Source organism: Sturnira hondurensis, unplaced genomic scaffold (genome assembly GCF_014824575.4).
Source record: "Sturnira hondurensis isolate 20B ecotype Veracruz unplaced genomic scaffold, ASM1482457v3 Scaffold0015056, whole genome shotgun sequence".
Classification (NCBI taxonomy): domain Eukaryota; kingdom Metazoa; phylum Chordata; class Mammalia; order Chiroptera; family Phyllostomidae; genus Sturnira; species Sturnira hondurensis.
This window is the reverse complement of record NW_028087687.1, coordinates 321403-335536: the sequence shown is the minus strand read 5'-3', so window position 1 is coordinate 335536 and position 14134 is coordinate 321403. Positions and strand designations below refer to the sequence as shown.

Here is a 14134-nt window from a genome sequence, read left to right as displayed (position 1 = left end):
GATGTGGGATGATTGGGCTTTCAGTTTCATGCATATATTTTTTAAGGAGATGGGTATTATTTAGGCTGTTAAGAAGAGGCAAGAGGCTAGGATATGTAGTGGATGGAATTTCTACCAATATGTTGAGGGAGTGAGGTGGGCATTGAAGAGGGAGCATTAAAAATCTGGGCACTTTCAGAAAGAGATGGGAACAGTCCACTGTCTGGCTAACTTCGGGAAATAGCAGGGAAATCCAAGCCAGGAAGACGTCTGCAACGAGGCCAAAGGAGTTCCCATCTGGGAAATAGGAATAGCAATGTCCCCCACCCCAAAGTGTTCAGCTTCTCAGGATGCTGGAGGAAAACAACGGGGATTGAAAAAAAACAAACAAAAAACCTGGGATGAACTCTCTGGGCCCCTTGCTGTGCTTACCACAAAGGTCTGGAATAATATGGACTGAAAGGAAACAAGGACTGCCCGGGACCAAACACAGTGCCCGGAGGACATGGTGGCTGCACAACAAATGGTGGAGGCACCACCAGGGAGCTGGGATTCTCTTTCAACACATTGAGAGAAAGGACTCCGTCTTCAGATGGGGACAGCAAAGATGCACGAAGAATGCAAACTGGAAATGACTCTAAAACCAGATTGATGTGTCAATATGCACCCAGCCGAATATAGAAGCATGAGACCTGCACCCATAAGATGCCTAATTTGTGTGTAATCCACACCCTGAGATCTTATTAACTAGAGCAAGACAGTCTGTGTCCTTTCAATGTCAGATGTGCCTCTGGGGAGGCCACAGTGAAGAGAACCTGGATCTCAGGACTCTGCGGGCCACCTTGGGGGTGCAGACCAGCGATGGTCAGCCAGTGTGCTGCAGGAATTTTTAAAACGGCAATATCTGACTATTTAGTAAGGGGCACAGACCTCTTTTCCCTTAGACTGTCAAATCTAAAAATTTGACAATAGCAAACAATAGCCATCTGGTGTGAATGCCCTGTCGTGAACCATACATATGTAGGTCACATAATGGAGTTGCATCTTACTGGTCATGTCCCATAATAAGGTTGCATGTGATTGGTTAAATCTTGGTACAAGAAATCCTTATATACAGGCATAGGCACCTGATACATTTGACTACTGTACAGTATGTCCTTGGGTGACATGCATAATTTTCATCACAATCAATCAAAACGATGCCTGTTTTTTGTCAGATTGGCAAAAATATATTTTTTGGTGTGTTGCAAAATTTTAGTAAGTAGTTTCTGCATGCCATGAGATGAAAAAGGTTGAAAATCGCTGGTGTAGACAAATAAGGCTCTTCCTACAATCACTAGTGGCTGACCAGCACAGAAAGGGTTAAGTGAGACCAGCATCCTGTTCTACTGCTGGAAATTGCTACATGTGGATCTCTGTATGTTAGAGAGATGTTCTATCTGAGCTGAAATCTGGCTCTCTGTCACCCCTACCCCACTATTTTATTCTCATTTGTTCAAAACAAATGAGCAAGCAAAAATGTTTATTTAATGATCATTTACTTAACGCTTACTTATGGGGCAGTAGGACCCCAACACTGTTAGGCTGGAATGAATGAATGAAGAATGAAGGGACAGTGGACACTTGGGAAGGGCTGTAAGCACGCCGGAACGGTCGCTATGGCTCGGAAGTGGGGCGCAGACTGAGGAAGAGCAAGACCCCCGAAATGCCCAGAGACAGCAGCCATGTGGAGGACGCGGTGCCCTCAGGAGAAGAGAAAGCAGAGGTTTCCCCTTCTACACAAATCCTTGAAATACCTGCAAGGAGTGCTAGGCCCCTCAGATGTCCAACGTGCAGATGACCTACCACGGTTCCTCCGAACGACCGTGATCAGAGAGTGCACGGCGCAGTGCTTAAGGTAGCGGACTCTGGGACCACACAGCTGAGTCAAGTTCTCACCTGTCCCCCTTAGTGTTAGGGGGATGTCAGCGAGGTACTTAGTTTCTCAGTGTATGTTTTCTCATCTGTAACATGGTGATAACAGTGAGTTTGCTGTGGGATGCAGTGCATTGAGCACAAGCACATCCTAATGATGTTTGTGGCCGAAGCAATGGAGTCTGCCTCGGCCTGTCCTGTCACTCCTCACCGCCAGTCTGCCAACAAATCCTATTGGCTTTACTACCTGCAAAATCGATTCAGAATCTGACCACTTCCACCACTGTGACACTCCTGTCCCAAGCCACCATTAGCTCTCACCCGGTTATTGCAACACCCTCATCAGTGTTCCCTACATAGCAGTCAGGGTCCTGCTGTGAACACCTAAGTCAGGCCATGACACTTCTCTCTCAGTTCCCTCCAATGGCTCTTGCTCTCACCATGAGCACAAGCCGCAAGGCTCTGTGGGGAACCTGTCAAGTCAAGGAATGCTAATATTTATATTCATCTTTGTATTATTGACATAAATACATATGTTGCTAAATAGAGTATATCTTATTATTCTTTTAAAGATTTTATTTCTTGTTAGAGAGAGGGGAAGAGAGGGAGAAAACCAAGGAGAGAAACATAGATATGTAAGAGATACATCAACTGGTCATCTCTCACATGCTTCCAACTGGAGACCCAGCCCGCAACCCAGGCATGTGCCCTGACTTGGAATCGAACTGGCGACCTTTTGGTTCACAAACTGGCACTCAATCCACTGAACCACACCAGCCAGGGCAATATATAATTATATTGTTGCATGTGTAATACACATAACATTAAAATAGTACTATACTGTATATAATACATAATATATAATAGATACTATATGTGCAATATAATATATTACAGTGTTATTTGCCATGGAAGTTAACAGATGAATCATTAAATTTTATTCAAGACGGTTGGCCATTTATATATATATACACACACACAAATAAATTTTTCATATATATGCATGTATATATGTATATAACTATACTTTTGATTAAACTATAGTTTTAAGATTAGAAAAGTATAAACCTAAGGGTAGTTACTTCTCTCTGAAATTAACTGGATTGTAACAGAACTAGTAATTCTCTACATATAGTAAAAATGTTCCAAAATTGAGTATTGCTATAAACATTTTTGGGGACCTTTGGCCCTAGTGCCCAGGAAACAGTCAATGTAGAATATTGATTCCGGAGAATCCGAGTGCCATTCTCATCACCTCCTCTTTCTCCAGTGACTGTGAGACTCATTCACACACACACACATATATATCAAAATGCTTTTCAAGCATTAAAGAACTACATAAATTTCCAAGTATTATTCTTTTCTTTGAATAAATTAAACAGACACATTTTGGACAAGCTAGTCACGCCTAATGCTGATTAATTTATTTTCATATTTTCAATGGAGCAAGCTATTTCAACATTATATTCAAAGTATCAATAGTAATAAAATACCAAGAAAAAGAACCCTGTTAGCACTCCCCTCTGTATTCGACGTGAAGAGAAACGTGATGGAGTACGGACATTCATTCCCTCTGAATTAAACACAGCAACACCACAAATCTCAAGAGATGAGATTAAGTTTTGTGTTTGGTTAATACTGCGAATTCTCTAGAGGCGAGGGTAGAGTTATATTTGGTTGGCAAAAAGCCAAACAAGCTTCACACTTGTCATAGAAGTAGGTGGACAAAAACTCCATTCTTGTCATTGAAGCTGCTGGCTACAGTTGCTTAAAATATCTGGATCTCAAAATCTTTTGTGTTATCCATTGTGAAGATAAAACATTAAGAAATGAGATACAGTTAGGCCAAATAAAAAAGATATTAAGTTGGAATTGACCTTGAGGAAGCAGCAGGTCCAAGGAGACAGAGCATATCAAATAAAAAGAAAGAACAGAACTGGATTTTTCAAGTGGCATCCTCAGATATATATACAGTCTTTGATTTCATTTCCTCAGGACAAATGGACTCAGAAACTAAGGTAAGAGGGAAATCCACGCACGTCCTTTGCACTGTTCTTAAAATACGTGCTGTAACTTTTCTAGAGTTCACAGCACAGGTTTCAGAAGCAGCCTTCGCTTTTGGTGGAAGGTAGTGCATGCTCTTTGAAATGCCTGGTTTTGCTGTAATAGTATATAATGTCTCTCTAATAAATGTAACCACGAAAAAAATCTTCTTAACGTGTCTGCATTCTGCTAATTTATAAAAAGCAGGATGCTGTCAGATAAAATTTCACGAACATGATCTACAAACCAGACTGTCAAAAGTGAAAGGCACTCCAGCAGCACTTAGGGGCCACAAATGCATGAAACTGCTGGGAAGGTTTCCTGTGACTTTGGGAAAACAATGTACAGTGGAGGGGCTCACGTTACCTTGATTTGCAAGTTACTGTGAGGTCACAGGAAATCCTGAAATGTTTTCCACATTTTCTTTTATACATTTTATGTCAAATTTCCTGCAATTGAAATCATAAACCCTCCTACTGCTGGAATCTCTTCTGAAGGAAAGGAGATCTCGTGACATTCCCCCATGAACACCTAATAACTCAATTCCTACTCGTGCACCAAGAAGCTGAAAGACGGGACTGAAAATGGACTCTGATAAGGCTGAAATGTCAGAGGCCTTCACTCTTTCAAAATGGAAACCAAACTGATGTCATTAAGACAACCCTAAAAATGCGTTCAATCTAAGGACAGCCGACTTTTCTCTAGAATGAGAGATAGCAGAAGAAATGATAGACAGACTGTCCCACAGACATAAACCTACTGTTTCCCCAAATCTCTCATGCAAAATGTATGTGTGGATTTATGTTCTAATTTTAAAACGGCATTTTCTCTATGGATATTTGTAACATGATTCACGCTTCTGACAACCATATTTATTGTCCTCATGATGTTTATGAAAGGCTAAGTCCGATTTAAGTAAAATGTCCAAGTTTAAAATATTCCTTCAAGATTTATTACAACTGTGGAATTTAAAAATAGCTTTTAAATGGTCAAATGCTCTGTTTTACAATAAATCTAAGCTGAACAATTCAGGTTCATTAATGAATACTAATGTTTAAGGCTTGTGGCATCATGAGTGATTAGGGTGCATTACCTCTCCTGACATGTCAGGGGCCATCGGAACAGCAGGCCACAGAGATGAGTAGATTCCAAAAAACACCACCCAGAGTGCGATGCTGCCCCAGATTGCTATGTGGCTGAACTGTGAAGAAAGGGAATCGGAGTCAAATGACTTTTAGGCAGATGGAGAACACAGACATGAATAAAGCTTTCACAAAATCCCTTATTAATTTTTTACTACATCCATAAAATATTATCTATGGGCACTTCCAAATAATTGGGCCTCTGTTTTAACTGGATCTTTCATTAAGTGCTAACTAATCTCTCTGCACAACAGTTACGATGTTCGTGGTGCTGGTATTTGAGTCTGGTCTTTCTCTACCTCCTTCGGTGGGTCTTTCTTCTACTCTTATTTTTCTAATCTCCTACCATCTTTGAGCCTCTTTGATTTTTTCTGTGCACGTTCTCCCTGAAATGTGTCAGACACTTGTGTGAATACTACGTGTACACTCACAGCCATCAAGTCCAATTTTTTAGTGCCAATCTTTCCCCTGAACATCAAACTTAAATTTTCGAAATTTCTCTCCTTGCTTCCTGCTTTCCTTCCTGCTTTCCTTCCTTCCCTCCTTCCTTGTTTACTAGGTCTCTCTACCTGGATGTGAATATACTTCAATGCAAAGGTATCTAAAATGGAACTTGCTTTATCCATACTGGATATTTACAACCGTCTGAGGACAAATCTTTTGCTAATATTATTATTAACCTTCAGAATCATTTTGCAGTGTTTTTTCTGCCAAATGCTAGTCTTGTGACACATTCTACAAAGAAAAGATTCCTTGCCAGAGAGTTTCAAAGCTTCTCCCCTTTCTGGGGTCTAAGAAGCCTTCTGGTAAATAAACTTGCTGTACTCAGTGTTTCCAAACTGGAATCCCCGGTTCTACCACCTCCGTCCCTGACCCACCGCAATTAACAAGCTATAGAAGGAACTAGGGTTAAAGGATCCATAAAGTCAGAATGACAAACTACAAAAAAGTGTTAATAACACATAAGCAAGTGTGACATTTCCTGGTTGTGATTAGAGACACTCTTACCCATGTCCAATACGATGTCTCCAATCCAGCTTTCAAACACACAGTTATCACCACAAACTACGACAGAAGGAAAAATGTTATTTTTAAGTAAATAATGATAGTATGAGAAATGACTGAAAGTGAGATTTATAAAGAACAGGTATCTCTGAATCAGACGATCGAACTGGATTGTTCACAGAACCTTGAACGTGTAACAAGCAAAGAATCGAGCGAACTAGCTGGTGGCTGACGTCATGATCGTCACTGGCCGGAACTGCCGCCCACTGGTGGCATCACACTCCTGCCTCCCCACAGCCTTCCAGTCCATCCGCGCAGCTCTGGAGCGTGTGTCCACCGGCTTTTGGACACTTCAGGAATGGCGACGGAGACAACATCTGCAGGAACTCGTGTTTTAAAGCTTGCTTTACTTTTTTTGGTGTCATCTTTAATACTTAGGGCCCCTGGTTTTTGAATTTTAAAGATAATTCTAAAAGTAATATACCTGGATATTTAGAAACCTAAACACTTACTTTGACTTATTTTATAACCCTACTTATTTGCAACTTTGCAGAGCAGGATACAAGAGCTTGTCACATGATGTAAACACCCACCCATCACTGTCGGTGACTTTGCTACTCATTGTGAAGTAAGGGAACCAGGTCTAATGGACTGTCCTGTTTTCCACAGGACAGCGTCATGGTTAAGTAGACTTGGCCTGGAGTCAGACCATTTCTGCTTGAGGTTGCGTCATTTATTAGCGGTTTGGGTGAAGGAACCAGGCAAGTTGCCCAACATCTCTGCGTCTCAGCTCCTTCATTTGTAAGCCAGAATTGATAAGACCCCTTATTGGGGCCTGAGTATAAAATACCAAGAGCAGTGCTCAGCACTGTACTTTATTATCATCTATTTATCCTTAATGAAATTTCAAACACTGCTGGTAGTCAAGGGAACTCTGGGCAAGCCCAATAGTTTACAGTGATGGGAATGTGAGGTTGGTGAAATGTCCCCAAAGGTGGAGATTTCCTTCCCATTATAGTTATCATGAGACTCGAGAATAATGCAAGAATAGTCAAAACAAAAAAGCATTAACAAGGACAGTACAAGAAAACTGACAGTAAAGGGAGAAGGAAGAGAACAGGGCAAAGAGGGGGTAATATGAGTAAAAAGGGAATAATGAAAATAATAGCAACCAGAGTCCTATAAAGCCAGTGAACCTAAATGACAGTTTGATAAGTTACCATATAATAATCTCTTATTAATCAAAACATCTCATTTTATTCTCAAAGGGAAGCACAAGCAAACCTTAAATCCAGAAATGCATGCATTTAAATTTGGAAATAAAATGGGCACATACAAATGGATTCCAATTTACATGCAAACTAGGCAAATGTTCTGCACTCACAGTGTAAACAAAGTTTCCCAACAGCAGATAATCCGAGGTTTTCCCGTTTCCAAACACAGTACCTGTGTGCAAAGAAGAGAGAGGCATGTTAGAAAAGAAAAAGATAGAGTTCCCTTCAGGGCTGGAAAGATGTATTCAAAGTCATGAAAGGCAAGGGCCTACATCCAAGATTGACAACTCTATCGTCTAAAACTATTGTTTAGAATGGAAGGGCAGATAAACTGCTACCCAGAAAAGGTCAAGGTAAAGGTGTTCATCATCACCAAGCCCTTATTATATGACATGTCAAAAGGACTTATCTAAGAAAAAGAAGATCAAAACTATGAAAAGTAAGATGATAACAAACTCACAACTATCAACAACCAAACCTAAAAAAACAAGAACAAAAATGAACTAAGCAAACAAACAGAACAGGAACAGATTCACAGAAATAGAGATCACATGGAACATTATCAGTGGTGAGGAGTGGGGAGAATGGGGGAAAAGGTACAGGGAAAAAGGAGCATAAATGGTAGGTAGAAAATAGACAGGGGGAGGTTAAGAATAGTATGGGAAATGGAGAAGCCAAAGAACTTATATGTACGACCAACGGACATGAACTAAGGTGGGGGAATGACGGTGGGAGGCAGGGCACAGGGCAGAGGGGAATAAAGGGGAGAAAAAAATGGGACAACTGTAATAGCATAAGCAATAAAATATATTTAAAAAAAGAAAGCGTTCCCTTCAGAATCCTTTCAAAGGTAAATCAATGTAGAAGTAGTGAATCAACTAAAGAATGGAGCCAAGGGCCACACAATGGAGCTAGAAAAAAGGCTAAAAATACTGTAAGGAGCCTCACAAAGTTACTAGAAATCGGGTCACACATTAAAAACACATTTCCAATAGCCAATTTGAAGAAGGAAATCTGACTTGTTAACCAGCTCTCAGGGTCCACGAGATTAGGAAACAATGAAACTGTTCAAGCCAAGCTCAATGCTCTGAGTGCTGAAGGGACCTTCTTACTATCTCTGGATAAAGTTTTGGCACTGGACCAAAGAGGCTCAGACAGCCGAGGAGCACCGCATGATTCCAGGCACAGGGCTCTTTGAGGATCTGGCTCAATTTAGGGCCATAGCATAGATATTTCGTAATTTCACTAATAACAGATGAACATGGCTTTAGATGAACGGAGTGGTAGCTAAGACGTAAAAAGCACTATTACTGATGTAAAAAATTCACATTAAAATAAAATAATAACTGAATAATTCATGAGTATCACCAAACACTTAAAAACTCATAGTATGTGTAACATAATATTTTATATATACACACAGTCAATAATACTTATTCAAGCCTGATATGTAAGAATGGAACATGTTAGGCTGCAGTGCGGGCTGAGTCAGGGAGAGTGGTGCTGGGAGGGAGAGAAACGAGAGACGGGTGGGTGTCGGACGTACAAAGTTTGGTTCGGTCACTACTTGCGTCCTCTTGGGTAATTCATCTTCAGTCTCTGTGGAACTCATTTCCTTCACATAAAAGATGGGGTGAGACTCCCTACTTATAGGGCCTTTTTGGTTAAAACGAGGTGACATGTGTAAAGGACCAAGCAGGATGCCTGGCACATGGCGGATGTTCCAAAATGTGACCCGTCCCTCTCTAAAGTGGTCAGGTCAAAGTAGCCATGCAGGGCTGCCTGCCAGGAGCCCAGACATCCAGGAGACCGCCTTTCTCTATGGAGGGAAGCCATGATTATGGATGTAGGGTCTGAGGTGCTACGTCTTGTGGGTATGCTGCAGACAAACTTGCAAACGTTTGCAATTAATCTGCAAATTTCCATGAAAAAACTCAACAAACTCAGAAATCTCTAAAATATCTGAAAATATCTTGATTACCTCTGCTGATTACTTTGGTTAGCTCCCTTAGCCAATGTAAGCAAGTTATCAAAAATAATCACAGTTGGGCCCAACTAAGCCTTCTAATCACCATTGGTTCATCACAAGGAAAACAGAAATTCATTTCAAAATCACATTGAGAAAAAAAAAGGTTCCTGTTGGGCTGGTCAGGTTTGGCATTTGGGTGATTCAGGTGAATCATTCATTCTCATGTTTTCTGGTCTCTGGACCCTTAAGAGTCTTAAAAATTATTGAGGGTCCCCAAAAGATTTGTTTATGAAATTTTTAGCTATAGTTACAAAATTAGAAATTAAGACAGAACAGCCCTGGCTGGTGTAGCTCAGTGGATTGAGTGCAGGCCTGCAAACCAAAGGATCGCGGTTTGATTCCCAGTCAGGGCACATGCCTGGGTTGCAGGCCAGTTCCCAGCAGGGGACGTATGAGAAGCAACCATACATTGATGTTTCTCTTCCTCTCTCCTTCCCTTCCCCTCTAAAGATAAATAAATAAAACATTTTTAAAAAGACAGAACATTTAAAAATCTGTACTGATATGTTTAAAAATTATAGTAACTAACCCAATATGGTACTATGAATAATAAATTTTATAAGAAATAATTATTTTCCAAAATGAAAAAAAAGAGAAAAATAGGCATTGTTTTACTTTAAAAAATCTCTTTAATATCTGGTTTAATAGAGCACAGCAGATTCTCATTGTTTTTCTAAATATATGAGGGAAATCTAGCTTCCCAGTGAGACAGAGTTATAAAGGCAAGGAGTATTTCAGCAATCCTTTCCAATAATTGGGTCTTCTTTGGTGGTAGACCAAAACTCAGCAAGCAGTCTCTTAAAGAGGCAGAGACAGTTCCTTCAAGGTTGGTTGCAGGGTGGACTTTTGGTAGTCGCTTACATTAAAGTGCATCGGTCTGCTTGGCACTCGGCATGGGTCTTTTCCACTGCATGACACTGTAACCCCAGCTCACAGCTCCAACAACCCACAAGGCACTTGACCCTGACACAAGCGCGGCACCTTGGCACCCAGCAGAAGTGCTTTAGGTGCACTTCCCACTTTGGCATCCAGAATATGAATAACAGATACTAGGTACCAAGTATACAGACTTAATAAACGTACTAGCTGTACAGTGTCTTCAAGAGTATTCTGAGAGTGAAACTGGCTTTTTTAGTGGCTTTCTAAGTGTGGGTATTGGCAAAGAGGGATATGACGACTGCCAGTACAGTGGCATCTCTGCGTGCCAAAATACCAGCTGTTTTACTCACCATTGCTCTTGTGTCAGCAGTGAAAAAGATGAATAATGTCTTGGTAATATTACAAAAAATGTGAAGATGTGAAGCTATGAAATGTTGACCTCATGGACCTACTGGACCACCCACAGGTCTTCGGTATTCCCAAGGGTTTGCAGACCGTACTTTGAGAACTTCCCATGCTGACGTATTTGAATAAGCAAGCTTAGTTGAAAAAATAAATTTTAACTGGAGAACTTGTCTATGGTCAAGGAGTCCCGAACTGTATTCTGGCTTTCAATATCTCATGGCACCAAAAAGTGGAAGTAATCCAAATCTCCATCAGCCAGTGAATGAGTAACAAAACATGATAGAGCCATTGAGTGGAGTATTTTTCAGCCACAAAGAGGGATGAAGTACTGAGTCATGCTGCAACATGGGTAGACCAAGGCCACACATCGCCCACTTCCACTGATGTGAATGGCCTAGGGCAAAAAACTCCACAGAGATAAAAAGTGGTGGTTACTGGTGCCTTGGGGAGAAGCGGGAAGTGACTGCTAATGGGTATGGGGTTTCCTTTATGGAGTGATGAAAACGTTCTGGCATTAGTGCTGTTATTTGCATTGTTCTGTGAATATACTAAAAACCACTGAATCGTGTAATTTAAAAAGATGAATTTTATGGTATGTGAATTATATGTCAAAAAAAAAAATCCCATTGTGGTTCTCCCCGCCTATGGAGTCAGTGTTCTATACTTTAATCAGATTTCTCACCACACTCATTTCCATGGCCTAAAAAATGAGCAGTATTTACTGCTGTACTGGCAGAGCAATGGATAAAGGCACAAGATAAAAATCTCTGACTTCAATGAAATAATTAAAAAAAATCTCTGACGGGGACATGAAACTGCTGCCTTCTGCCACAGGCTCTTGCTATCTCATTGTGATGTTCCGAGTGCCTACAGAGAGCAGGGCTCTGGTTTAAGTGCTGTACCTACAAGAGGGAGCTAAATGAACAGTTTCCTGTTTTTCTGGAGCTCTGATTCTAACAGGGGAGGAAGACAATAAAAAAATACGCAGGTATCAGACCTCGCTAGACAAGTATCGTGAAGAAGGTACAAGACGACAAGGGGATAGAGGGATAGGAGCAGTGAGGACAGTGTTGGTAGCTCTTTTGGATAAAGGGGACCTGAGAGGGCCTCTCTGAGCACAGACCTGGGGAGTGAGGGAGCGAGCCAGCTGGGCTGTCGGGGCAAAGAGTGAGGAAGTACGCCAGGCCCAGCAGGGGGAACAGGGAGGAGGAGGGGGGGGGACAGTCGGATGGAGGAACCAGCCAAGGTTGGGGCTTTGGAGTCTGTTCTCAGTGTGACAGAAGTCTGTGGGGTGTTTTAAAAATCCTCACCCAAGGATATGTCTATTGATGAGAGAGAGATGGTCTGCCTCCTGTACATTCCCTGACAGGGGAGGGAACCTGCAGCCTAGGTATGTGCCTTCAGGGATTTGAACCTGCAACCTTTTGATGTACAGGGGGATGCTCTAAACAAATGAAGCGCCCAGGCAGGGCAGTGTGTGCATTTTTGAGGAGAGAGGCACCTGGTCAGATGCACTTATTACAAGGACTACTTTGGCTGCTCCAGGAGAATCAGCTGTAGGTGGGCAAGGATGCACGGACAGCCCAGTTTTCTGTGGGGAATCATTAACTCACGGTCGGTGAGGCCGGGCCTGCACCATCAGGGAGCTGACAAATCCCTGGGTGAAGTTTTTAATTACTATAGTTCGGGAGCACAGGCACTGAATGGTGGGCTAGCAGCACCAGCTTAAGCATCGACGAGATCTTTCTCTGAAGTGGCTACTTCATCATTTTAATGTATATAGGAAATTCACCATGATCCTACCTTTCAAAACTGACAGAATAATGCTGCTTCCTTAAAAGAAGCAGAGAAAAAGCTTACAGCCCAAGATGAATGTAAAAACAGATTGAAACGCTCATTCAGGACAGCGGCCCAAGTCTGCTGGAAAATACTAGCATGTCTGATCGGGTTCAGTATGGAGAGCGTGAGACAAGCCTCATAGGTGTAATAAAATATTAGCAGTCTTTTGTTCAAACAACACATCAACACAGGACCAACAAAGCCCTAAAATTTAATTCTCTGCAAGTTGGGAAAACATGAGAAGTAGAGAAGAAAGGCTTTGCATATATTAAATCACTTTGCCCCCAAAGGAATAATAAAAATCTTTAAAGTGTGTACGACTTTTGGATGCATGTATTTCAGGTTAAGGAATACCATAGAACGAAACACTGCTATAACTTTTAACATATATCGACAATGAATTTTTTCCCCCGAAAAAGTAAAAAGTCATCTCTTAGCATTCACATCCTTTCTACTTACCATACTGAAGGGCTTTTAGTGGAAACCAAAACAGAATAACGGAGTGGAAGAGGCCATTTAAACAATGAACCCAGAAAACCTGAGGGAAAACAAAAATCCATGAGAACCACTTGCGATCAACTAGCTCTGTGACCTCTGACCTTTCTTTTTATCTGGGAGCTGGAGTCACAAAACGTGTCTCTGTCGGGGCCACCACTGTGAATTAATAGAACTGACAGACACTTTCTGCCTCTTAGACCTTCATGGGTCATTTATTTATTTTTATGTTTCTCAAAATGTTTTTTCAGCTTCACTGAAATCTTTCTCTACCTTCTAAAACCAAGTATTAAACATTTAAATTTCTGCTGAAAAAGAAAAGAAAATTTTAAATAGTGCAGATCCTGGAATTCTTCTCAGTGGGACTATTCTCATAATTCCAGAAGAAAAGGCTTTTGAAAAGATCGAATTGGGTGAAATCTTTACTTTCTCTTTCTCATGTGCCATAGAAGTATAAAGTTTTTGATGGTAACGATATAATGCATTCATATTCTTTCTCTCTCTCCATGTATCTGTGTGTTTATATATGCATATACACATATTATATACTCAAACTGGCTGGTATTACATTTAAATTGTGTAATTCCTTACTAAAGCATTGTACTAAGTAAAAATATAACTGAATTTATAAAAGGCTTTCACAATTTTTAATGCCTGTCAACATCAAACTTTGCACAATTACAATATCATTTAATAGTTATTCCTTTCGACATCAATTGTATTTTAAGAACAAGAGAGCAGGCGTCACTGGTATTTCCTTCTGCTTTGTAACCTGAATATGAAGGATTAATTTATAGGAACATTTTGGAATTCTTACGGCCCTTTGAACAATTGCAGTTTGTCATTTAAAAGTGATTCTTGCAAACAAAACTTATGCTAAATAAAACTGTCATGTATTAATAGTTTTAAGCTGTTCAAACAACAGAAATTAAGTTGCCTGCCTCCCCAGATTTTCCACTGTGATCTCAATCTCCTTTGCCAGTTCACACAGCCACACTGGATTGTATGATCCAATTTACGCTCCAATACATTACACATTTGAACTTGTGTTACTCATTAACCTTTGTCTCTTCCCCTCACTATGTCATTACCACAAGTTTTTATTTGACAGAAAGCACAGGTGGGTGCAA

At 40.8% G+C, this 14134-nt stretch overlaps 1 protein-coding gene across 4 annotated transcripts in view; it reads right to left on the bottom strand.

Moving 5' to 3' along the window:
* Positions 1-14134, bottom strand: part of ATP8A1 (ATPase phospholipid transporting 8A1) — a 215101-nt gene that overhangs the window by 25676 nt on the left and 175291 nt on the right. For all 4 annotated transcript variants that reach the window (XM_037064230.1, XM_037064233.1, XM_037064231.1 and 1 more), the window contains 4 exons: positions 12969-13047; positions 7468-7529; positions 6087-6143; positions 5030-5137 (listed from right to left, as the gene is read on the bottom strand). In XM_037064230.1, coding sequence (XP_036920125.1) covers positions 5030-5137; positions 6087-6143; positions 7468-7529; positions 12969-13047 — 306 coding nt within the window. The remainder of the gene's footprint in view (positions 1-5029; positions 5138-6086; positions 6144-7467; positions 7530-12968; positions 13048-14134) is intronic.